The sequence below is a fragment of the Eleutherodactylus coqui genome, chromosome 1 (genome assembly GCF_035609145.1).
Source record: "Eleutherodactylus coqui strain aEleCoq1 chromosome 1, aEleCoq1.hap1, whole genome shotgun sequence".
NCBI lineage: Eukaryota > Metazoa > Chordata > Amphibia > Anura > Eleutherodactylidae > Eleutherodactylus > Eleutherodactylus coqui.
Genome location: NC_089837.1, coordinates 460,010,370 through 460,037,792, shown reverse-complemented (window position 1 = coordinate 460,037,792; position 27,423 = coordinate 460,010,370). Strand labels below are relative to the sequence as shown.

The following is a 27,423-nucleotide window of genomic DNA, read 5'->3' as shown; positions in this document are numbered from 1 at the left end:
CACACTCTAAACTACATTTCCCAGCATGCCCGTGTTCCAAGAACTCCTTCCCCAGCGGCCAATCACGTAGCGCTTTGTTATTTAAGCCGCACCAGCTCTTTCATTAGAGTGGCATGTGGTGAGGTTAAGCCACGCCCACTTATCCACGCGGCGCTAATTCTGAAAGTTGATTGGTTGGGAAGCGCTATTAATCCACGCCCTAAGCTTTATTATGGCAGATGAAAGATTCGGTTCTATATGGGACGAGCCACACCCCCTGCTTCTTATTGGTTGGTCTGAAGCAACTCACTCAGGGACGGCTCCGCCTTTGCTAAGGGGGCGTGGCAATGAAGCAGCTGGACATGGAAGGTTCTTTGCTGAAATGGACCAACTACTTATCTGGTAGGTACCGCAGATTGCTCCCCCTCCTCAGTGTCCCCAGGATGCGCTGTGTATAGTGTGCGGGCTGTGGTGCATGGAGCACTGCGTGTGATGGGGAGCAGTGCAGCACTTGTAAGGACTACTTCTGGGTAGCTGCCCTATAGTGTGTCCCTGCCTGTGTATATATGGGGACGTCCTCTAACCTGCTTCTAACATAAACCTGGCTGCTCCTCCGTCTGTGCAAGAGTAGGATTGCACGCTTGTTCGGTTTTGCGACTGCTAAGCGAATAGTTGCAAGCATTTACGTAATAAGGCTCCTTTACACGAACGTATGGCCGCAGCGTAATACCTCGTACCAATCAGCCGTACGCTTCCATGCTGCCACTCACACAAAATACGCCTGTGATCTAGATGGCAGCATGTTCTATCTTGGTGCGCGTTATGTGCACATACACGCCAAGATAGTGCTCGGCGGTGTGCCGTAAGTACGCAGTGTCATTGCGTACTTGCTGCATGCTGCGCAATTGTGTTATGCGGCTCGCACGTAGCGCATTATGCTCCTGTGAAGCTGCCCTAACAGCTATAGTATATAAGGACAGGAAAAGACATGTCCGTCCAGTTCAGCCCCGTCCGCTGTTGGTCCAGAGGAAGGCAAAAAAAAAATCAGTGAGATGGAAGCCAATTTCTCCCATATAAGGTAAAAAAAAAAAATTCCTTCCCGACTCCAAACTGGCAATCGGAATAATCCCCGGATCACCGACCATTCTGTAGTGATGAATAGGGAATATGCAGTGCGCCACAAGGTGTGTCTTAGGAAATTCTTCGGGTACCAGTCACCAATCCCCTAAGGAAGGGGAGAGCTGCAGGAGAAATCGAGGGTCTCTCCAAAACAGAGGACCTCCCAAAGACAAAAAAACAACGTACTGTTAGGAAAAGTTCAATCCTGCGCTACCGGGTACGGTACTGAGCAGGGTGTACATATACCCGATACACTCCGTGCCCCAAATAAGAAAAACACTTACTTGGCAGGAGGGGGTATGATGTCCAAACACCCCCTCCTCTAAGTGATGACTCCGAGTATATTAGTGGAACGAATGCCTCTCAGAAAGTTGTAACAGTTTTAATAAAAGGCAACGCATTTCAGTGCCCACACGTTGGCACCTTTCTCAAGCCCAATAGATACTTAGTCATTAGTTTGATTATCCTATTTTTTAATGCAGCTAGAGCTTATTTTCATGGGAAGGACTTATATTTCAAGCCCCCTGAAAATCCTGGCAAAAGAGAGCTACACATTCGCGCAACTTTGTAGCAACACCAAATTGCAATATCGCCGTGAGAAAGCGCAGCGCTATCACGTAGATCACTGTGTGAAAGAGGCCTGACCCATATAAGCTAAGCTAATCGGCTGGAGGCAGTTCACCCACTAAGTCCAGGCATGTATGTTTTATTTATTTTTTTTATACTTGCCTACCTCGTCGCCCCCCCAGTGTGGGCATTGGAAGCTCATTGCATTGCTTCCAGCGCTCACACCTGGGGCAGGTAAATATAAAACTTACACCCCTGTCCCCACGGATCGCTTACTGTCAGCTTAGTTTATAAGGCTCAAGGTAGGTGACCGATGCCCTTTAAACATGCCAACCATCATTTGAATAGCAGCTTTTCCATGGCTCTGTTTGGTAATGTTGTCCCTTCATATCTGACCAGGTTGGCAGCCCCGCTACTTTGTTCTGGACCGCGGCATCTTGTCCTACTACGACTCGCAGGATGATGTGGATAAAGGGAGCAAGGGCAGTATAAAGATGGCGGTGTGCGAAATCCGAGGTAACAAGTACTGCTGGATCAGAATACCCATTCTTGTTTACTTTCTACGGTAATAAAAGGATTTTCTGGTTTTGGGACCGGGTTCGTTTGTGCAAATTCTGTAGCAATCTCTGCAGATTTTGGACTACTAAAAATCCACAGCGGATGCGACCTGCCTGCATGTATAGTAAGCTAGTTCATTCCTTGAGCACAGTGCAAATCCTTCTCCTTCTTCTGCTTCTTCTTCAAATACAACATGCTGTCCATGAATAGGAGCATGGAGTGCTTAAGAGGCGTTACCGGACTTGTCCAACTTCTTTACCATCAGTTTACAAAGCTGTAAAACCTTATCATTCCCCTGCCGCTCCCGGGCCAATGCTTACTGCGTACCTCCTGTATCTCGTCACTCCGCTTCAGCAATGACTGGAGGTGCATTTAGATGGAACGAAGATCATTCCAAAAATCGTTCAAGTGAACGATAATTGTTCATTTTAAACTAGAGCCGATGACTAAAGAGAATTCTAATTTGTCTTCAGTTTCATAAAAATCATTGTTGGCTCGTTGGCTTCTCGTTGCGTTCAAACACTGATCATTCACTGATTCACGTAGGAATGTGAAACGCCGAACAAAAAGTTCACAGTTCCCAACTGGTATTATTGTATCTTAATGCCACCAGGAATTCCTAGTGGAGTCAAGATTGACAGGGGGTGACTTGGCAGCATTTACAGGTAACAATGTAAGGCTAACAACAGCTCCCAGCGTCGCCGTAAGGTGGACGAAATCTCTCCACTGACTCGTAGGACCTTTCTGCCTTCACCCTATCAGGAGCTGGGGGTGTGAGAGGGGCGTTCCTCCTGTCAAACTCCTAGCTTCCGGTGGTGTCAAGGTACAATAATACCTTCCCAACCATGATCTACCCGTCTAAACAGGCTGCATGTGCACAAATGAGCGGGTGACGACAAAAATCATGAAGTTCTCAGTTGATGTAAAAGAAGCCATATTGCCATGATTTGTGACCACCAAACCAGTCCTAGGGACGTCTATGATCTTGACATGTTGCCACTGATTGGCTGCCGCATATTCATGTCATTGCTAGTAAAAAGAGATTTGCGTGAAACCTGGGAAGCGTCACACACACTGTAAACTGTTGGCTGTTTGATTAACCCCTTAAGGACTGGGGTGTTTTGATCCTAAAGGACCAGACATATTTTAGAGATTTAACCCATGTGGTTGTTTTACGGACCCTTTATTTTTGCTGCTTTTTTTTTCTGTAATGTGACATATAGGACTATTTTTTTGTATATTTTTTTTATTTTTTTTTTCGTTTCATTGAGGGTAAAAAGCTTTAAAAAAATTTTTTTTTTTAAATTTATAGTTTATTTTTTAACACTTTTTTTTTATCATCTATGACCTGTGGGGGTCATTCACATGGCCTTTTTTTTTTTCTTTTAATGTCATGCTTTTCCACTGTAGCTGGCACATCTGAAAGAGCCGCCGTTACAAGGGAAAATATCCCCCTATGTCTGACAGCCGAGAACCCGACCTGCTCCTGCTTGCTTGCAGGAGCAGGCTTTAACACCACACCATACTTCTGCTATTGGCGAGGACCAAGAGCCGTATGTTTACTATGATCTTCCATCTCCATACAAATTGCATTAGTTGGCCGCGCATTCCCTGTTTGCGCTCGTAATGAGCCTGCGTTTTTTTTCCGTCCACTTAAACTATGTGATCAGTTGCGATGAAGCACTTGCCTGCTTGTTAGCGAATTGCAAGCATATTCACGTAGGCCAATGACTGGGCAAGCGAATGTTCGTGGCCAGTCATCCGCTTGCGTAAAAGGACTTTAGCTCACTGCAAAATGTTTGTTTTCGACAAGTTGTTCTCGATGTTCATCAAGTAATTCTGTTCCTTTTGCTTGCAGTGCATCAGGCCGATGGCTGCCGGATGGACCTTTACATCCCGAAGGAACAGTGCTTTTACCTGCGCGCAGACAATGCAGCTGACCGGCAGAGGTGGTTGGTGGCCCTAGGCTCGGCCAAAGCCTGCTTGGGGGATATTGCAACTAAAAAGTCTAAAGGCATGTATTCGTATCTTTTAGAATAACTTCAGAGGGGCAGTCGGCATTGTATAGAAATTCGAGTTTAAGGATTCCGACTCGCCACTTCCGTGTACACTCATGGTGGCTCACAAGAAGAGCTTGGGTTCTGTAGGATCCGTCTGGTGTTCTGCATACAGTCGGACCTCCTGCAATAAATTCTGCAGTAATCACAAGTAGTGACATAAAATGGATTTCAGGTCTTGCTGGCTCGATGTGTGTGAAAATGCAGACAAACTGGTTCACATTGGTGTTTGTGGAGTTGCTGGGAATGTTGGATGTTGTATGTCTGAAAACTGAATAGCCTCAAAGCATTACTCCCATTGTGAGGATATGCAATCACTTTTAGCCATCCAACATGTTTAGGACTCCACTGATCCTAAGAATGAAGGGGCTGCAGCATTGATTTAGTTTTTCTTGCTCAGTGGTGTTCCTGGCCTGCTAGGAGTTGCAGAGAACTGCAGCACACCCCATTCCCTGCACAGTGGGTGGTCTGGGCATGTAGGGGGGAAACTGAAAGTGACACAGCACATAAAGGGAACCTGTCACATGGAAAATGAAGTCCAGTCTGTGGGAAGCAAGTTATAGAGCAGGAGTAGCTCAGCAGATATATAATTTTGCATAAATGCACTAACATTGGCTCTGTTTATATCTGAGTCTTTCTAGGGCTCCATTAATCATAGAGTGGTAGAGTTGGAAGGGACCAGCAGGGTCATCTGGTCAAACCCCCCCACCTCCCGCTCAATGCAGGATTCACTAAATCATCCCAGACCGATGTCTGTCCAGGCTCTGTTTGAAGGAGAACTCCCCACCTCCCCATCTAGTATGCAACACTAGATTTTCAATCAGAAGGACAAGAAACCTGAATAAACCAAATTATAAGTCAGTGCGGTCCATCAGGTATCCTTTGGATCTTTGTCTTACAACAGATCCAGAACCGTTGAAACAATGAAGCCATCGTGAACAAAGCCTTAAAGGTTTTTTTTTCTTCAAGATACAAATAATAAAGAGCTTATACTTAATTGTCCCTAGCCAGTGGTTCTAGGTCTTCCCTGTGATGTATTGTTTACAGGCTGCAGCAACCTGTGATGTCCCATAAACTAGCTGCTGCAGCCTGTAGACAACACATCACGGAGGAGACCTGGAGTCATTGGTGGGGAACTTGCAAGGAGCTGGGAGAGATGAGCAACAGCTCTTTATTACTTTTCTTACAAAGTAGTCTTATCTCAGACAACCCCTCTAAGCACATGTAAAGGCCATGAAAGCAGTTTATTAGGAAGTAGGTAGTAAATAACTTGTGTAAACGGGACTGACAATGACTAGGTTAATTTTATTGTAGTCTTATTTGCCATGCTTGTGTTTTTGTTTTTTTTTGTATTTTTACAGCTTTTTACCTTGATGGTTTTGCTTTCTGGTAGGCGCTGTAATCTGTTACATGGAATCCGTTATCCTTTGTTAATCTTCTACCTTTTGTTTCCTAGATGTGCTGCCAGATAATGAAAGTCTTAGTCGGAAATTGTCAGAATTGCGTCTCTTCTGCGATCTACTTATGGGGCAAGTGGCAGAAGTAAAAGAAGCGGTGACTACAAATGAGGCAGGATCTGCGCCAAACAAGGAGGTAAAAACTGTTGCACTCTAATGTGCCAGTGACCATATTACAATACATAGTCACCTTTTAGAGCAGGAACCTCTAACCACAAGCTCTTCAGCTGGAGGGCACATCAAATATCTGCCTATATCATAGTAGTGGGTCGGGGAGATAAGAGGCTCTGACCAATAATCTCCCTCCTTGGCCTCAGTTGCCTTCACTCTCCAAATGGGAGTCTGGATTCCTGTCGCCTTACGAGATGTGACCCATGATTATGGAGCTTGAATGACGAGATGTACTCTGCAGCGACAACTCATTTGTTGCTGTACCAGGGTTTCCAAAGCATCTCACACCCTGGTTGGAAGCAAGAGGGATTACTTGAAGCCCTCTGGCACTTGAAACATCAGTTTGAGACTCCTGTATGGGCAGTAGAGAGAGATGGGACCCCTGCGGGTATGCCATAAATTATTGAAGTGGGAATACTGTTTAGTGTACCTTTATGGCATAATTATTGTTCTTTTTCCTTTGAGGAAAAGGATGTTTACACAATTCTTTAAGTTTTCCAATCCTTGTAAAAAAAAATTACAATCGCTCCTTAGATAGCTGTAGATATATAATAAATGTAGGACGGACAGAAATGTGTGTGTCTAAGGCTACATACACGTAGTATTCACAATCCTGTTTAACCCTTTCCAATCCACTGTCTGACCTCTGAAGACATTATGATTTAAGGCTATACAGCTCCGATGTTGGAAGACGTCCATCAGGGTTCTCTTACTGTATATTTCCTGCCTCTCTGCTGTCGGAGCCTATCCAACGTGTCACCTCATGCAGTACTGGCTTTAGCCAGCATATAGCACTGTTGTATAACGGCAGAAAAAGAGTAAGCCCCCTAGGAAAACGAGGATACAAATTGGATTGGAAAGGGTTAAGGATTCCCTCCCAGGACTACTTCTGTCTGTCCAGTTTTTGGACATTCAGAAATCTGGATGGTTCCATGGGCTTGTATTAGTAAAACAGACCAAAGCTGCAAACTCTGGTCTCTGTTTTAGCAGGTTTTGCCCGATTCTTGTATTTTGGTTTGTACAGTCAACTAAGCTTTGCGTCTCTGATTCACGATTAGTACTCTATGGAACCATTCAGAGTTCCATCTGGTTGCCGTTTTCTGACAGACCTTTGGTAAGGTACCCCCAAATAGGATTATGAATGTGATGTTTAATAATAAGTTATAGTTAGAGATGAGCGAGCGTACTCGGTTCGGGTGTTTTTGAACTCGAGCACCGCTTTTTCCCAGTAACTCACTACTCGGACGAAAAGATTCGGGGGGTGCGTTTTTAGCACAGGCACATTCCCTTTTCTATGAAGTCAATGGATGCATAATTCTCCCATAGGCTGGGTTCACACGGGGCAAAATTGCCAGCAGAATGTACGCAGCGGACATCCCGCTGCAGATCAGCCACAGAATGCCTGCCTCCAAACCTGCACCATTAGGTGCGGGTTTCACAGCGAACGCCTGTGCGGAATCCACCTCCTCATTAAGAGGGGGTGAGTTCTGCAGAGGAGAAGGCGATACAATTAACATGGTGCGGATTTGAATTCCGCACCACGAGGAAATTTCCACACTGGTTTTGTGCGGGTTATTTCTGCAGCATGTGGACCAGATTTTCAAAATCTCATCCGCTTTGCTACTTCTGTAAATGCAACAGTATTTCCGTGCGGAGAGTCCGTGTGAAGCCAGCCTTACTCTTTACTGTGCATGCGCTAGTAATTGGCGCGCGTGTTTACGCCAGGACGACATGGAAGTCTTTGTTTTTGACAGGTGAGACCTATAATGTTTGATTAATGATGTAGCATAAAAAGGGCATCTATAGGACTGTAAGGCATCCCTAATGAAGCAACGTGTGGAATCTGCCTTTACACAATACCAGAATGGGTATAGCATCAGATATAGCTCTTTAACCCTTTCCAATTCAATTTCCCTGCCACCCGCAAACTACCCAGCTCCTTTTTATTTTGTGTGGGAAAGCGCATTGTGGATTTCTTGAAAATACTCAACAAACAATATAAAAGGAACGGTCATCATGATTTTATTAGCAATTTTTTGGGGAAAATTAAATGTGAGTTATTAGTGTTTCACATCGGAAAGATCATTTGCAGTAATCCTGTAAATATATGTATATTAATATAACATACGTTTATATAAATCTATCTATCACAGTGCCATACAATGTGTGTATCGCTTATGTTTCTAACACTATGCAGGACAGCTCTCCGATGTCTGTTCTGCATATGTAGAACAGCCTCCTGCATCGGAGCGCTGTCTTGCATAGTGTTAAAAACCTGTGTCGGACCTCACCCAACTTTGGAGCTATGCAGAGAAATCTCAATGCCGGATGAGGTCTAACACTGGATTGGAAAGGGTTAATCTATGTTCGGCTCCTATTTAAATTGGTTCAGCGTGTCACATTGAGGATTACAAGATTTCTCTTTGTACTTGTTTGTACAGTTTCATTTGCTAGGAATCTTTATTAGCTGATGTGTGTGGTTGCTTCAATATTTCAAAGGGTAAATGAGGCAAATGTTGATATCCTTCCCCTTGTCAAAAACAGAATGGGCCGATACCTTGTTAGTTTTCTATCTCATTTCATTTGAATTGATATCTAGCATTATTATGTGGAAATCCCTGCTATTCTGTTTAGGGGTCTCCTTATCTCGTGAAGGCCAGTGGGACCTGGAAAGTCTTTGAACCATCAGTCAGCTGCAGACTGAATGTGTAGAGTAAATTTGCTCGGGGTTAGATAATTCTTGCCCATTCTCTGTTGTCTGTGTACTCGGTAACACAGAGACTTGTGATCTTTGTCACACATGTCATTTTACCCTAGCAGTTCCTTATTAAACAACATTGTCACCAAACCGGTTTAGCAATGTCCCGGGTTTTACCGCATTGTATTGAAAGTAATTTAATCACCCCAAATAACTAATTGGGTAAACAACATGGGGAAAGTTAGATTTTTTTTTTTAACCATTTAACAATGGAATTAGGTTTGTCAACATTCTGAAATTCCTGACAGTCGATAAAAATAGAGCACTTTTTTTCAAGCAGCCGTTGAAAAAAAAAATAGATGGGTCCGTGATATTTTTGAGGCTGTTGCTAATGGAGTAGGTCATTATCTCTGTAATTATTACCATTACCAGTTCATATCAGTATCTGACCTGTAAACATGTATCACTTAATGTTATCGGGCATAATTTAACTTCACACCATATAGGCTGAGTTGGCATGTATCATTTTTGGGTTATATAAATATAAAGCCTTGTCTGTTATTAAAAAAAAGTAATCAAGTCAATAACTGGTAGCCTTTTGCTTAGTCATTAAAGGAAGTCTGTCGGCTATATTTAGCATAGGGAACTAATCCCAACATAAGACTGGCCAAGTACAAGTCAAATTAACTAGACCGTTTTAATTTTAACCCATGCTATTAATGGTAAAGAAACGTCCTTTTAGCATTTCCTGTGCAGTGTTTTTGAATCGCCATCCATCTGTTTGATGTGTGGTTCCTTATCTGAAGTTGGCGAGGCTCATTCCTACACACTGATGATTGACATCACCATCTTGGGCTGGAGATGCCATGTTCTGTGCCAGTGCCACACTTCTGGCATTGGCACATGTGTGTGTCACATCAAAGCATGTTGGCTCATCTGCCACGTCAAGGCAACCCTTATTGGACAGGTACCTAGCTCTAAAAGACACATCTTTTTTAGGGCCAAAGACCTCTAGTGGACTCAGGGACAGCTGGATACCTGGCTATATACTTTCATTAAGCTATCTGGGACAGATGGGTGAATGGAGTGCAAGACAAAAGTGACGGCAGCCACTCCCCCACCAATGCAATGCATACAAACAACAAAAGTCCAACAAATAACTTAAATGTAAAAAGTGCACTTAAGCCATGGCTTCAACAATTGCAGTAACAGAAACACAGGTCTCAGAAGTCATATATATTTAATTTCTGGATAAAATTTCACAACTGTTTATACTAACTGCATAAAAATGCAAGGTACCCATCCAATAAGGTTTGCCTGGATGTGGCAGATGGGCCCACATGTTTTGATCAAAATGTGTATTAAGAACCTTGCCTGTTTTCATGCAGGTAGTATAAGCAGTTGTGCAGTTTTATTAAGATATTACATTTGTGTATGAATGCTGAAGCACGTGTTTAGGTTACTGTGTTTGTTGCAGCCATTGTTTATTTGCATCTTCACATTTAATTTTAGTTGAAAGTACTGACATGTATGCACTGCATTGATGGAGGAGTGGCTGCCCTCATTTTTGTCTTGCACTCCATTCATTCATCTGTCCCAGGTGGATTAATAAAAGTATATAGCCAGGTGTCCAGCTTTTGCTGACTCAATCAGTGGCATTTGGCGCAAAGGGATATGTTTTAGACCTACGTACCTGTCCAATAAGGTTCGTCTGGATGTGGCGAATCGGCTCACATGCTTTGATCAAAACGTGCGCTAAGAACCTTGTTGAAAGTGCAGAGTCTATTAAACAAATATAAGATTTTCAATTAGTTCTGATTTTTATTAACTGCTTAAATCCTGTTATATTAGAAGAGAAAATATGTTAAAACTATGCACTATAAGTGCACTTATTGTCAAAAAATTAAAAAGAAAGCACCTAGAAGGAGTTGTCAGAATGGAATGAAACTTTCTCTGTGTGATTGTAATGTTGATATAAGAAAGTGATTACAATATCGGCAAAAGGATAATTTATTGCAGAGAACTGACCCCCTTGAAGGAAGGCTCTAGGACCCTGTTGTACCGCCTCTAGCTTGGATACAAGATGTGATATGGGTGGCCATGGGAGCTCTAGTACCCTCGTGGGCCATCTCTAGCTTGGATGAAAGATGTGATACGGGTGGGCATAGAGGCTCTAGTACCCTGTTGTACCTCCTCTAGCTTGGATACAAGATGTGATATGGCTGGCTATGGAGACTCTTGTACCCTGTTGCGCCATCTCTAGCTTGGATGAAAGATGTAATACGGGTGGGCATGGAGGCTCTTGTACCCTGTTGTACCACCTCTAGCTTGGATACAAGATGTGATACGGGTGGCCATGGAGGCTCTATTGCTCTGTTGTACTGCCTCTAGCTTGGATACAAGATGTGATATGGCTGGCCATGGAGACTCTAGTACCCTGTTGGGCCATCTCTAGCTTGGATAAGAGATGTGATATGGGTGGGCATGGAGGCTCTATTGCTCTGTTGTACTGCCTCTAGCTTGGATACAAGATGTGATATGGCTGGCCATAGAGACTCTAGTACCCTGTTAGGCCATCTCTAGCTTGGATGAAAGATGTGATACGGCTGGCCATGGAGACTCTAGTACCCTGTTGGGCCGCCTCTAGCTTGGATGCAAGATGTGATACAGGCGGGCATGGAGGCATACAGGTTCTGTATGGTATCCTGTAGCATTTTGGTTCTCATTTGCTGTAACTGAGCCTCTAGATCAATTTTTTCCAAGCTGCAGTCCTCGTGGACCCCCACAGGTCATGTTTTCTGGATTTTCCCAGTATTGGTTATTGCACTGGTGATGTAATTATCGTCAGCGCCTCAGACATTGCCACAGGTGTTTTTACTGTAGAATATCCTGAAAACATGACCTGTGAGGGTCCATGAGGACTGGAGTTTGGGAAACACTGTTCTAGATCGTGCAAACTCATAGGCTGTAAAAGTTTGCATTTCAATGTGTCCCATACATGTTCTATTGGTGATAAATCTGGTGACCAGGCAGGCCAAGTGTGTCAATATTGCGGATGTATTCCTGTGACACCTTTGCATGTGCAGCTGAGCATTATTCTGCTGGAAAATGCCTCTTGGAAGCAACAGATGTGGCTGCAGGATGTCCTGAATGTATATCTGAGCTGTCATTGTATCTTGCATCACTACAAGGGGTGACCAACCGTTGTATTGATGGGTTTCCTGACCATCACACCAGCAGTGGTGACAGTGTGCCGCTCCACAGCAAAGATAGGATGAGGTGCTTCCCCCCCCCAGGTCTCCAGACACCAACAGGCTATCGTCAGTGCCCAAACTTAACCTGGATTCGTAGCTGTAAATGGATGTCAAAGGAAATACACATAATGCGTGCAATGAGACCAAATGTCCTTCAGCCAAGTGCCTAGAATTGGTTCCAACAGGCATAGGGGCCTGTAATGATGGTGCCACCCATTCCCTGCATGGTGGATGATGAAACAGTTGGAGCTGCTCATGTTTGTCAAACAATCCTCTCTACTGGTGGTCTGTTGAATGCATCCTGAGCCCAGTCATCTTGTGTGCCCTCACATATCCACTGGTCCCAACACCTCCTAACAGTTTGGTCAGAATGCCCAGGTGGGGGGCAATTCATCAATACAACCATCCAGGTTCTCCTATTCCAATAATGCGACCCTTTCAGACTCTGGTAACTGGGCGAAATCTCTTCTCTGCATCGTAGAGGCGTCTAGTGGTCAACAAGCCCTACACAAGCAGAAAAAGAGGTCACTACACGCAAGGAGCCTCTGAGAGGCTGATGTATAGATGTAACTGCATTCCAAGTTTTGCAGTAAAACAAGAACTCCTTCTAGATGCTTGATTTTTTTTTTTTTTTCTTTTTTAAATATCTGTAACCCAGCAACTAGAATCTGTATTTGGTTCATTAGTCTGACAACAATTGGATGCTACTTTATATGCTTCTTGTGGAACCACCTTTTCCTTTCATTTCACTAGAACAAATATATCAGTCATTTCTTAAACCTTAAGGAGTATTCCAGTGATGGATATTGATGGCACTTCCTTATGAAGTCTGATAGTTGAGGGTCTCGTTAGGATCCTTCTGTACCCTATTGTACATGAGAAGCTGTCTGACATCTGCAGCATAGTGGGAGAGAGCAGGGGAGGACCACTCTCTCCTATGAGATCTATAGGAGCTATTAAAACAGGGAAGCAAGCCATGGCTATGCCATAAATGTCATCTTTTTCGACTACCCCTTTAAAGGAGAACAGAGGGAAAATAGCTGAAAGTTGGGTTTATACCACATTTCAGCCTAAGTCCCTGGTAGTCTACATACAATGCTGGAAAGAAACAGAAACCTGATCAAATTTGGTCCAAAGTGGTCTGCATTTGATTAATGAAAGGCTTTGGTGTAATGCAGAATTCCACCTGACTGCCATTTTTGGGAACCCCCAGGATGGAAACCAGGGACATGTGCTGAAATGTGGTGTGAACCCACCCATAAATGAAGTCGAATAAATGTAACCCTTTCTAAAGACATTACGATTTAAGGCTGTACAGCTTCGATGTTGGAAGACGTCTGTCGGGGTTCTCTTACTGTATATTGCTAGCCTCTCTGCTGTCTGAGCCTATCCAATGTGTCACCTCATGCAATACGGTTTCAGCCAGCAGATAGCGCCGTTGTGCAACAGCAGAAAAAGAGTAAGCCCCCTAGGAAAATCTGGATACTAATTGGATTGGAAAGGGTTAAATCTATTAGTAAAATCTTCGTTGTAGCCAGTAAGAGCTTGAGCGCCATGGATAATCAATGGAATAATTCACTATAGGTCCATGTTTCTACCATCATCAAATTATTTATAGTTTGTTTCTACAATCCTACAAATATGTAAATGTTTTGGGACTCTCTTTTTTTTATTTTTCCTTCTTTTTCAGAAACTTAATACAGCGTGCTCCAATCTACAGGGAACGTGTACTTACATCTGTTCCACATTAGATGAATGCATTAAGTATGTCAATACTAATCTGCACAAACAAGATCCTCCTCTACCAGTCTTACCAGGAGATGTGGTTGGCACCAAACTTCCCCAGAGTCGAAAGGTATTGATATCCGTTCTGTAATCTTTCTATACGAGGGTGAATCAAAAAATTATCCGCACTCTGGCTGTAGAATTTATTTTAATCAACTTGCAGAAAAGACAAATACATTATTTTTTGACATAATCTCCCTGCTTTGCAATACACTTTGTTCATCGGTCAACAAGCTTTCGTATTCCCTCATTAAAAAATGTATTCGGCTGAGCTGTGAGCCACGAATGCACTGCTGTCTGCACCTCTTCATCAGACGTGAATCTTTGCCCTCTTAAGGCCCATTTACACTGAAAGATGATTGCTCAAAATTCCCTCAAACGGGAGTTTGAGTGATCACTTTGCATAAACTCTTAAGTAGCTCATTAGCTACTTCAGAGTTTATGAGCATGTAAATGAAGGCTGCAGATGACAGCAGGAGTGCTGTTATCTGCAAACAGCTGCTTTGTTCCCAGGGCAGTCAGCTGTATCTCGCTGAGAACTCAGCATGCAGCGCTGATGAGGCTCATTGCTGACTTTAAGCTTACTTAAAGTCAGCGATGAACAAATAGTGCACGATGGGCGCTCATTTACACATAACTATTATCGCTCAAAAGATGGCTTTTGAGCCATAATCGTTGTGTCTAAACCAGTGAGGTAAGATCAGGACTATAGGGCAGCCAGCTCCTTCTTCATGGCTGACACTTGTTTGACCTTCCTTGAACTCCTATATCCATTCATACATATTTCTTCGCAACATTTTCTCCATATTATACACAAAGTTATTGATTAATAACGGCACCAGACACATCCTCAGACCACCAAAAACAAATCGGCTCTTCTTTTGTGCAGATCACAACACTTTTGAAACCTGCACAATAGTGACTGGAGGGACAGCGATCTACACTGGAAGAGTTGATAAGACCAGTGTAGCCAACAAAAGTTTTAATTTAACTGGAGTGCGGATAATTTTTGATTAGCCCTCTTAATTTGTTTTTGTTCTTCATAGGCTCTTATATGCCTTGATGGATTTCAACTTGGTACACATACACTTCATGACCAACTTTAAAATACTGGGGAGGGGGGCTATCAACAGTCTGTTGCTCAGAGCAACCAATAACAGCACAGCTTTTATTTTACTATTGTATAATCTATAGCAAAATAAGATGCTTTTGTGATTCAATGTGGTGAATACTTTAGACTTGTGCTGGATCTGAAAAAACAGAAACCAATTGGAAAAGTCCAGCCAAAAGCAAAGAAAGTACAATTACTGTGAGTGAGACAAGTGAACAATGTGACCAATGACTTAAGAATGAAATAGGGAAATAGCCATGACATCAAGGGCTGCAGAGACCTCAGTATGGCATGACACACAAATTCAAAAAGTGAGGGAAAGAGCCAGTGCATCAAGGGCATCAGAAACCACAGAACAGCATGAGGCCAAGCCTCAAGTATTGCATGGAAAAAAACACTGCAAAGATCCCGGTTCATCATGAAGTCAGAATTCAAAAAGAGGCAAAGAGCCAGGACATCAAGGGCTGCAGAGGCACCAGAAGTGCATCAGGTCGAATTCAATAAGACAATGACAGAGCCAGGGCATCGAAGGCTACAGAAGCCCCAGAAACGCATCAGGCCGAATTCAAAAAGAGGGAAAGAGCCAGTGCTATAAGGATGGCAAGGCGTTCCAATTTGTTGCTGGAAGGTTTATAATATGATCTTCATAGGGACTGTGATCAATATCCAAATAGTATTGGACAGAAGGGCCAAATATGTAGCTACTGTCACACCAAGAAATTTAAAATGCAGCCTTTTGGAATATGTTGCAGGAATGGAAACCCAAGTAACGCTAGTTGTATAAACTAGTAGATTGTAAAAACAATAGCCGCACTGAATAAATAAAATTGTGGTTCAAGCCCAAAAAAAAGTGAACCCACAGTCCCTGTGATGCATATAGAAAAAGAGGCAAGGGCAGAACTCTGAGGTTGTATTAAGTAGGAGCTGAAACATTGCATGGGTGTGAGCAATAAAGGATCTTCCTCTGGAGCGCTGCCCATGTATCTTTTTCCTATTACGTAATAGAGGTATTATATACAGCTTGGCAATTTCTACAATCGCACGTCTCCATTGTTTACTGAGTTATGTGTAAACATTGTACTTGTAGGCTTGTCTCAGTAGATAGCAGGTAAGTATGAAGTGTTGAGAGGCTTGAGGACAGTCCCAGTTTTATGACCGAAACAGGAGAGATTACAGATGTCAGCAATGCCAACTAGAGTAAATCCTCTACCCGCCACCCATCGTTTTTTTTTTTTGTTTGTTTTTTTTTTCAATCTATACTCCTGAACTGTCAGGGACAGAATGCCACTTAAGCCGGGCTCATACAGTTGTGAGCATACAACGCTGCAGGGGGTCCCACAGTGTTTTTGCAGCGTACTCGGAGATGGAATGGGCTGTATCTCACATATATATGTAGCAAAATAGAACATGCTGCGTTCTTTTTTTTGCGCTTGCATAATACACAATTTCGACACCCTAATGTGATTGGAACTGCATAAGCAATGTAATTGCCTGTGAATTACCGTGTATCACACAGGCATACAGAGAACGTGTAACACGCAGTAAACATAGACCCATGTGAGCCCGGCCTTATAGTGTTTCTACATCCTGCATTGTTGTGGTAAGCGGGATACAGAACACATACAGACGCGGAGTACAGATAAAATAAGGGAATACACTGGGCATTAGTCTCCAGTACTGTTGTATCTTGTCTCCACCACCAATATGGGTGGAGACCTATAGAGTGACAGGTCATGCCTTGTACTGCCCCCCCCAAAGCTACGGATTGGCTGATGTCCTGCTGGCGTCCAGAGCTTCTCTGTTATGCTACCCTTGGAGGACAGAGCCGGCGCCTACGTCCATCGGAACATGGTGCTACAGGGCCCCTGTAAATCGGCGCTGCAGGAGGACTGCAGCGCAGCGGAGGCTACAGTGCCCGGGCAGGAGTGCCAACGGAACCTGGCAGAGCCATCCAGCCATGCTGCTACCGGGGCCCTATAAAGCGGCCCTGTAGCGGTGCAGCAGGAGGACTCACAGGTGATGGGAACATGCAGAGCGAAGGGTTGGGTGAGTGACAGCTGTCGGCCATACAATGTCAGCGCAGGAGGGGCGACTGGACAAGGCAAAGCTCCGGGGGTGAGTGACAGCTGTCAGCCCGGATGGGGAAATTAAGGCACAGGGGACCTCAGGAGTGGCACCTGCACATCTCCCCGTCAGGCAGCGGGACACATTCGGGCACAGCAGGGAGCAGGGGGCTGGAGAAACTGAGTTTTCGGAGAAGAGCATACTTGCCAGAGGTTTCAGTCCAGGTGTGTGTGTTTTGTCAGCAAATCCGGAGCTGTAGGCATTCCCTCTAGCTCCAGCAGCACAACCCATGTCTCCACCCATAACTGTGGTGGAGACAAGATACAACAGTACCTTAGTCTCCTACCAGTACAGGCAGTCAAGGCTGTGGAGTTGGTAAGCCGAACTACCTCGTAAATGGCTCATGTATAATAACTAGGAATACATTTATTGTAGTGAAATGGTAACTTCAGGCTGAAACGGGTTGTCAGTAGAGATGAATGAACGTACTTGGTTCGGGTGTATTTGGACCCGAGCACCGCTTTTTCCGAGTAACTGACTACTCGGACGGAAAGATTCGGGGGGCGGCGTGGTGGAGCGGGGGGTAGCGGTGGAGAACAGGGGGGAGCTCTCTTTTCTCTTTTTTTTCTCTTCCCCCCCCCCCCCCTTCCCGCACCCCCGGCGCCCCCCGAATCTTTTCATCCGAGTAGTCAGTTACTCGGAAAAAGTTGTGCTCTGGTCCAAAAATACCCGAACCGAGTATGTTCGCTCATCTCTGGTTGTCAGTTATTGAAATTTAATTAAACAAGCTTCTCATGTGTAAAATTATCACACAGGTTTATACTTTCCTCTCCCATCTCTCTACTTTTGTCCAGTGCCTTAACTCTGGGTCTCATCTCTGACATTTGTTTACAGGCTGCAGCAGTCTATTTACAAGACTTGACAGTCTGCAGCAGCCAATGAGAGAGCTCAGAGATCAATCACTGAGCTATCTCATTGGCTGCAGCAAACTGTGACATCTCGTATGCAGGCAGCTGCAGCCAATAAGCGATGTCAGAACGGAGACCAGGTGCTGTGGCGCTTGGCAAAGCATGATGCTAGAAGAGGTGAATATTAGCGAATGTATGTGAATCCCCTATCTAAAAGAATGTGGTATGAAATTTAGTTATTTACATATGAAGAATAGGATTGCACACACCCCGCAGTCATCCCAGCCCCCATGTACTATGCACACACCCCATCACCATCTCCACATACTGTCCTCTACCCCCAATCACCATCTTCATGTACTTTCCGTCCTCCAGTCACCACAGCCCCAGCATCCTGTATACCACATCCCCCCCCCCCCCCCCAGCCTGATACTGGCCTCACCCACAAGGGGTAAGGTAATTTTGATTTCACAATTCTGACAAAAATTAGAATCATGCTTCAGAAAAACGACAATTTACGCAAATGAATTTGATTAATTGCCCAGCCCTACCTTTTTAATGTATAATAATAATTTTATTTTGACGCTGGATTCAGTACACTTCTTCCAACTCTGACTCCGCAGCCCTAGTCGCAGTATAACACCTTCACCTCCAATTTGATTATTTAAGTTGCTGATGGCTTTTTACTTTTAATAGTCAATGCTGTTTAATATATATGCTCCGATAGGAGTTCGGAGGGCTCGAATGGTCCTCCGCGATGAGATCATGGTGTGCCATTTGGTTGCCCCCATTCTGTGCCTTATGAAAGCTATTTCATATTGCCTATCAAGCAATCTGATTGCCCGTCAGATCGCAATATAATGTAATACTATGGTATTGCATCATACTGCAAGAGCGATCAAACCATCGCAAGTTCTTATCCCCTATGTAAAAATCAGTTTAAAACAGTTTTATTAATTATTCATCATTTAAAAAAAAAAAATTGAAACAAAAAGAACATCTAGTATTTGGTATATCTTCATCCATAAAAGTCCGATCAAAGTGACGCATTGTTTACCCCACACTGTGAAAGTCGTCCAGGAAAAAAAATACACGGCAGAATTGCGCTTTTTGAGTAGTACAGCAAAAACATACTATGTTAATTTGGTGTCCTAGTAATCATACTGACCCGTAAAATAGTTATCATGTCATGTGTACACTGTAGAAACAAGACCTTACCCACCCAAAGATGGCGGGATTGCGTTTTTTGTTTTTTTTTTGTTTTTTTTAATCCAAGCTAGATACTCCTTTTACCAAACTCAGAGGGATGGATGGCTGAGCCAACCTTGAAGCGGCTACTTGAACCATGCATGATTGACCTCACAACCTTCAGGTCGTGAGCGAGAGCTTAGGACTGCATTTCTGCTGCCTTAGCACTCTGCGCCACAATGGGCAGAGTGTCTGCACTGCACATGAGAGCTGAATAAGGGACATTCTCCATTAGGGTTGGATCTCCAGGACCGTCCTCTCAATATAAAGGATACTGCAAAATTGAGTGAGAGCTGTAATTGTATTTTCCTGCTGGATGGGACTTCTCTGCTGCTGCAGGAATTAGTAAGTCCTATATTTATTAACCCCTTCACTGCTTATTGGCAACCGGAATATAGATTTGTGCTGCCGGCATTTGCAACGATTTTAGCAGCAGTGTGAAGCCCTATGTTAAGGTACTTTAACTGTCAAGTCACATTAGGAATTGATCAGGAACCAGGAGGCTCTTATATTCTACTGTTATCCGATTTTGATTGCCAGCGAGGAGAGCAGCAGCTCTATTCAGCCCACAAATGGTTGGGGTTTTAAGCTTTGTTCTCTCAAAATTGCAAGGTAAGTGAATTTTCAAGCTAATGAATACCGCACAATGGTGCAATAGTCAGCAGTAATTTAGTGTAGTGCATTAAATTCATATTCAGGGGAAATCCCATTATTTAGATTTCTCAATAAATGAGTTGCAGATGCATTGTATTCAAATGTTTGGATAGTTCCTGATGGACACTACTTTATACCGGGGATCCAAGAGGTAGACTTCACCATTAAGACAACTTGGAAAGGAGAATTTACAAACTCACTCGGGGATGATGGATCATAGTCCTTTTTGCTCGGCAGTAATTATAAGGCTACTTTATGAGCCCTTCACCTGTCAACAGATAGATGAGGGTGGCCTAATTTCTAAAGCGGTGCAACCTCTAATATCCATAGTAAGGGTTGCACTCCTTGCGTAGCGCAGAACATATTACACCGGTCTAAAATTTTAGTAAAGTATACCAAAAATTGCATAGCCTCGCAAATGTTTTTAAGGGGGTTGCCTGGTTTCATATTGACTTTTTAAAAGTAGAACCAAATTCGTTAAAACAAACGGTACTAGCCCGTCCTCTGTCCTGGCGGTCCACCACTGCCTAGTATATGAGCGCTGATTCCTGGGTGGTAACACCGATTCGTAGAGTGGGAGGATTTCGTGCTCTTTTGTTTTGTTTGAACTTCTTTGGATCTAATTTTAAAAAGTCGGTTAGTATCTAGACAACCCCTTTAAACAGCAATGTTCCCAAACTCTTCATAACGGAACAAAGCCCCTCCAGTAGCTTGTTAAAAGGGTCGTCCCATCATGACCACCTCTGTTAGTACGGCTTATGTACATCATACAGGGTGTTCCCATACTCAGCCGCTCTGTATCACCTATGAGCCAGAGTTAAGACACCAACACAAACTTGAGCTGTCCCTTTTGACTGGTTGTGGCTTCCCCTTGAGGTATGCTGGAGGTCTCAGCATAGGAGTCCAGCTCAATTCTTGTTTCTTCGGAGTCACAGCTGTGTTTTTATGCCATAATATTGAATACACATGTAAACAAATCTAAAATGGTATAGACTGAACGTCTGCCAAAACGGTTCTTTGAATGTCCTGCGCTACTTTGTTACGATTGTAAAGTTTAGCAGACAAGTGCAATAAAGTAAGAATCAATTGGAGTTTATTATAGAGAATGGGAGTTTATTGGCTTTTACAGGCTAACGGTGGGAGGTGATTTACTGATCTGGCATATTTGCCCAAATTGAAGATCTATAAAAAGTTTTATATGGAATTGTTGCTGAACTTTTTAGTCCCATACTAGCATCAGTACATTTTTAATGTAGTAATCTGCCCTTCTCTGTATTGATATAGCCTTTTTTTTTTTTTTTTTTTTAGGTAAAGCGTTCTCTCAGTCAGCCTGTTAAGTCAGCCCCACCAAGGTGAGCATGAAAAGAAAGTACTGTTCAGTATGGCATCCTCTTTTATGATTGGACCCATTGTTTCTATGATGAATAGGAATGGAAATTAAATTTACTGTTCGTAGTCCTCCCTGATTCTAGCAAGTTATTAGAGAATCCCGTAAAGACTTGTAAACAAATGGACTGAAGACTTTGGTGCAAATATGGCTTTTTATCTTATAGGACTTCTAATTCACCAAGGCAGGGTGATGGACAAACTGTGATGAAGAATCTGGAGCAAATGGCAATGAGGCACACTGAAGAACGGCAGTACGTGCCATCCACCAATGGATCATCAGGATAATAATTCCAGTTCTCATACAGAACAAGGTAAGAGGTAGAGGGGGGGCACACATCAGATTGGCTCCATCTCTTATTTAAATGAGTGGAAAGAACCTGGGCAGGGTTCTCTTCTCCACGAGCCATATAAAGAAGGCATAGAGATTTAAAGCTGTTGTCCACTTGCCAACTATTGATGGCCTGTTCATAGGCTTTGGACCCTGCCGATTGGCTGTAAGCTGGGCCCTAGTGTTCATGCACTGAGCTGATTTCTGCAGGAAACGGACCACTCTGTTTTAACTGCAGTGGCCAGGTTTGGTATGCTAGGCATTGAAGTGAATGGGAACTTGGCCCATGCCTGGCTACTGCAATAAGAGCAGAGCTGTCTGCTTCCTGCAGAAATCTGCTCAGTACATGAGCACAAAGGCCCAGCTTACAGCTGATCGGCAGGGTTCCCAGGCGGCAGACCCTCTCTGATCTTGTATTGGACAGCCCGTCAAAAGTTTACAACTGGACAACCCCTTTACCACAAGGATAACAGAAAGGTGTTTGGAGCTTAAACAGGCAGAAGGTTCTCCTGTGCCACTTGGCATTGGGTGTGGTAGTGTTACCCAGCAGCATTAGAGGTGCCCTGTGTTAATCTTTGCCATGAGGCCTGCTCACTTCCATTTTTTCTTTTTCAAGTGAAATCTCAAATCCACATTTGAGATGAGCCTTTCAGAGTAACACACCTTTGTGTAATGTGGGTGCCTGTCCAGATTTCACACTGTTCATGGCTTGAGCAGCATGAAGCTAATGACCACTAATATGCCACTAAGGAGCCAATGCAGGCAGTAAGGGGCTTTAGGCTAGAGTACCACCTTTTTATTTCTTATGCATTAGTCTAAATTCTGCACAGATGCCCTATGCTGGCTGAAGTGGAGTCTGGGCAGACTAATAACCGTAGCACATGAGTGGTTTACAAAGAGGGGGGCTTGCTTTGTAAGCCTATCCGGCACTACATGCATAGGTAGCTTCCTTGTCTCTCCTGTAGTGAGGTGCAGAGGACCCCCATTTTATCGATTTATGTGGGAGTTCCAGAAGTGGAGCCCCCACCTGTCGGATGATATTGCATATGCAGTCTATATCCCATTAATGTTTAAGGTGAAAATACCTCTCATGACCGTTGTGAGTGATGCAGTATGACAATGAGGATGCCAGAACAGAAAAGTTAGTGACCCCCTATGTTGGACCATGCTGCTCTAATATTGTCCAACTAAAAGATTCAGAATATCCACCCAGAATTATCTTTTTCACTCCAAGGAAATATTACAGTTTTTTTGACCTGCAGAAGGTCACAAGCTGGAATAAATCTATTGCTGGTGGGAAACAAGGTTTCCATAGGAACAATTAGTACAGATCTTTCTTTCCTTCATAGCAATGCAGTCAGCTATAAAACAGTCAATTAACAGCATTATTTTGCTGTTCATTAACTGTTATGAACAATTTAATAACTAAACATGCAATAAATGAAGTTGAGTGAAGAGGTCACCTGAAATGTGACCAATTTCACCTGGCTAGGCATGGTATTACAGGCATTGAAGTGCATAGGAACTTGGCCTGCAATACCAAGCCTGGCCACTGCAGTAAGATTGGAGATGTCTGCTTCCTGCAGAAATCCGTTTGTGCATGAACACAAAAGCCCATCTTACAGCTGAGCAGTTGGGGCCCCGGGCGGCAGACTCTTGCCAATATACAATTAATGGCCCATTCTAAGGGCAGGCCATCAAAGGTTTACAACTGGACAATCCCTTTACCACAAGGATCACAAAAAGTTGATGGGAGGTTAAACAGGCAGCAAGCACTCCTGTCCCAGTTGGCATGGGGTGTGGTAGTGTTACCCAGCAGCAGAAGAGGTGCCCTGTGTTAATCTTTGCCACACGGCCTCCTCACTCATTTTTTTTCCTAATTCAGATGAAATCTGTATCCACGTTGGAGCTGACTACCTAACCATCTTCATTTATTGTATGTTTAGTTATTAAACTGTTTATAACGCTGTTAATTGACTTTTTTATAGCTAACTGCATTGATATGAAGGAGAGAAAGATCTGTACTAATTGTTCCTATGGAAACCTTGTTTCCCACCAGCAATAGATTTATTCCAGCTTGTGACCTTCTGCAGGTCAAAAAACTGTAATATTTCCTTGGAGTGAAGAGATAATTATTGGTGGATGTTATGAATCCTTTAGTTGGACAGTATTAGAGCACCATGGTCTAACTTTGGGGGTCACTAGATTTTTTTTTGTTGTTCTGGCAGCCCCATTGTCCTATTGTGTCGCTCTCAATGGCCATATTAAAACCTAGAGGTATCTTCAGCGTAAACACTTATGGCATATCGACAGCATATGCATTAAAGGGGTTCTGACATGAAAAAAAAAAATTTACTCACCTTGGCTGGTCAGGACCGATCGTCAGGCATATCCCCTCCATCCGGCTTCTTTATCTGTGGCTTGTAGGAGCTGTCAAAATGCTTCCTGCTCTGCTCCGTCCATCAGCCACTTCCGAGGTGAACGGCCGGCCGCCCACAGCAAGCACGTCACAAGCAGTGCTTGCTGTGGACGGCCTGTCTGTCCTGGCTGAACTACGAGATTCTGCGCGTGCGCAGTGGAGACGCGGGCCGTCCTGACTCCTGTCAGAGGGCACCTCTCCACTGCGCATGCGCACAATCCCGGAGCGGCTTGTCAGAAGACCAGGGAACAATGGCATAAAAACATTATTCGTGTCAGAACCCCTTTAATATCCAACAGCTGGTGGCTTCACTTCTGTAACTCCTATCTACCAATAAAATGGGTGTCTACTGGTCCTCACTACAGAGGAGCTGAGGTAGCCACATATGCTCCCCCTACTCTGTAAACCACATGTGCTACGGTTATTAGACAGCCTAGCCCCCGCTTCAGCTAGCACAGGGCATCTGTGCAGCACTTAGACTTGAGCATAACAAAAAGGGGGCACTGTATAGCTAAAAGCCCCTTAGTGGTGATTAAGTAGGGAACTTTTCATTAAATCTGGACAGGCACCCACATTACACAAAGGTGTGTTACTCTGAAACGCTCACCTCAAATGTGGATACAAACTTTACCTGAATGCTGCAGCTTTTCTGGAGTCAGGAGCGGAAAAAAGTCATTGGGGTAGATCCCCACCCCTCATCTTCTCATCATACAACTTGGCTTACACAAACAGAGACATCTGTCGATGTAGCCTCGAAACATTACTCCGTGCTGCTCCTCGTAGAATTTTCCTCTGCCTTTGACATAGTCAATTACTTCCCTTCTGCTACAAATTTACTCCTCCCTTGGCATTGCAAACTTGGTCCTTTCCTGGATCTCCTCGTAGCTCCCAAGACTCCATTCTAGGACCCCTACTCTTCTCCATCTACAGTCTAGGGCATCTCATAGAATTCCATGGCTTTCAGTACCACTTGTTATGCTGCTGACACTCAAATCTACCTCTCTGGCCCAGATGTTGCTTTTCTTCTATCCAGGATCCCAGAGTGTCTATCAGCCATATTCTCCTTCTTTTCTTCCTTAAAACTTAACATGGAAAAAGTTGAATTGCTCCTCTTTTTCCCACCTCACTCTACACTATAACCAGACCTATCAATTGCTCCATGCTCTCACCAGTTCCACAAGTCCACTATCTGTGTTACATTTGACTCTGCCTCTCCTTCAAACCACACACACAAGTTCTCGCTTTCTCCTGCCTCCTCCAGCTCAAAAGCATCTTTTGTATACGATTTTTTTTCCTACCCAGAGTCAACAAAAATTCTAGTACGTGCCCTCATCATCTCCCGCATAGATTACCACAACATTCTCCTCTGTGGCCTCCCTTCCAATTCATCCTCAACTCTTCTTCTCCAATTATTCCCTGCCAATCGGCTCTTCTGCTTCTGCTCTTCTTTTCCCGTTACTCCCCTGCCAATCCCTTCACTGGCTACCTCTTACCCAGATAATCCAGTTAACGTTATCAATGTCATACAAATCTGCCCATAACATATCCCATCTCTGACCTAATCTGCCGATACCTCTCCACTCGCAACCTCTCGTCTTCGCAAGATCTCTACTCTTCCCTAGTGTGCTCCTCACATAATCGTCTCTAGGATTTCTCCCGTGCACGACTTACACTCTGGAACTCGCTACCTCAACCCATCAGACTCTCTGCCACCTGAGAAAGCTTCAAAAGGAACCTGAAAACCCAATCTGCTACCACAAGATGAGCACCTTCTATCCTCCCCTATTGGCTCCTCCTTCATCCCCTGTACACTATAAGCCCTTATGGGCAAAGTCTTCTCTCCCTCTGTATGTTTGTTATCCATTTAGTAGATGTTTAACGTTCCTGTTTAATATATGTAATATGTAGTAGTATTTGCACTTTATATGTAGCACAATGTAGTTTAACCCTTATTCTTCATTCGGTCAGAGCCTTGGAATTAATGGCGCTTTTAAAATAAATAATAATGTAGCCGAGCTGGGCAGGGAAAAACCAATGGGGAGCCACCCGAATGACTCTTCCAAAAAAGTAAGAGGATAGGCACCTTTCCTGGATCTAGAGAGAAGTATATATATATTTTTTTAAACTAGTTTTATTGAACAATAAATATACCATACAGTATATGAATATATAACTTTGTATACATCGTAGACTCCAAGATTAAAGGAAAAATACACAGATACATTGTGCACAACAGTAAATACATTGTATTAGTTCATTTGTCTTCAGTAGTCAGCACCCATGTTACAAAGCAGACCTAGACATAGCTCCATTCAGTAAACTTTGGAACAGATACTGTGTGATAGTTGTATTTGTCGAGCCACACCATCTCCCCCACACCTTATTAAACGTCTCCGGACATTTTGTATTTTTATAAACTATCCTCTCGTATAGCAAGGTAGAGTTAACAATATTCTGCCACCTTGAGAGCGTCGGAGGGCGCCTATCCATCCAGCGTAGAGCTATCGCCTTGCGGGCCAGAAATCGTACCTTGGTAAGAAGTACCCTGTCATGAAATTGCCAGTGCTGCTCATCTAGAATTCTCAACAAGCATATGGCCGGCTCAAGTGGAACTGGTATTCCCAATAGCTGGCTTAGAAATTCTGTGACCTCCCCCAGTACACGAGAATGTCTGGGCAGCTCCATATTAAATGATTAAGGTTTGCATCGGTGGCATTGGTTGGTAGTTATCCCATTCATTTTATGAAGCCGAATCGGTGTCCGATAACACTGGTGAAGATTATACAATTGGGTTAATTTATTATTTGCAGCTGGTGATACCATAGTATATGAGGACATTGCAGAATCCCAGTTCTCACCAGTGAGAAAAGGGATAAGCTCTCTCCAGCTCTCCGCCATTGGTATATTAGAAACTTTGAAGCATAGTAAATGGGTATATAACACCGATATAAGACCCCGAGGTCCTTGGGTGCGCAATATGCCTATCATGGGGTATAGAGAGAAAGGTTGCCTGGGTTCTGGGAATTGTGTCGCAAGAGCATGTCTGAGTTGCAAATACCTATAAAAACCAGCCCTAGGAACCTGGTACAGCTGCTGCAACTGTTCAAAGGAGGCCAATACCCCGTCAATATATAGATGTTCCAAAGTGGTAATTCCCAGTTTCACCCAGATCTGGCAGATTCACGAGATGTGGAAGCGTTCTATTATCCCACAGGGGAGCTTCCAGAGGGGTACCTTCATGTTTGGTCAATGACTTGCATGCCTGCCATACACTAACCGCCAGTTTATGAATAGGTAGCATCTGCCTAGTCAGCAGTCCTGGCCTTTCCAGAACGATCCAGAGGGAGATCTCGGAGAGAAAAAAACCATCAAATGATGTTGGGAGTTTGAGAGAGAACTATTTAATGTTTTTCTTTCTCTTTTACAGAAATACTGGGACCAATTTCTAAAAGTCTCCTTGTGTGAAAGATATGAAGATCTTCATAAATGAAGGACCTTTTCTACAACTGATTTGACTCCTTGGTACAGAAGGTTTATAGCGGTGTATACACGGTCATTTTACAATACAGTGCCGAGGGTGTGTGCAATGCAGATGATAAAAATGTATAATATATGAAATGTGAATATAAAATAAAGTCTTTTATATATTTCCAGAGA

The 27,423-nt window shown here is 43.6% G+C and overlaps 1 protein-coding gene across 1 annotated transcript; it reads left to right on the top strand.

Annotated features, from left to right (window-relative positions):
* The first annotated feature begins 298 nt into the window (after nt 1-298).
* On the top strand, nt 299-27,423 carry LOC136583590 (pleckstrin homology domain-containing family A member 3-like). The gene is made up of 8 exons (XM_066584255.1): nt 299-381; nt 2,065-2,181; nt 4,082-4,237; nt 5,737-5,873; nt 13,551-13,715; nt 20,939-20,982; nt 21,184-21,330; nt 27,194-27,423. The coding sequence occupies exons 1-7, from the start codon at nt 327-329 to the stop codon at nt 21,302-21,304; spliced, it is 795 nt and encodes a 264-aa protein (XP_066440352.1). The 5' UTR covers nt 299-326; the 3' UTR covers nt 21,305-21,330; nt 27,194-27,423.

Coding starts and splice junctions, on each gene's coding strand:
- LOC136583590 (XM_066584255.1), top strand. CDS start 327: ATGAAGCAGCTGGACATGGAAGGTTCTTTGCTGAAATGGACCAACTAC. Junction 4,238..5,736: donor TGCAACTAAAAAGTCTAAAG/GCATGTATTCGT, acceptor TTTGTTTCCTAG/ATGTGCTGCCAGATAATGAA. Junction 5,874..13,550: donor GATCTGCGCCAAACAAGGAG/GTAAAAACTGTT, acceptor CTTCTTTTTCAG/AAACTTAATACAGCGTGCTC.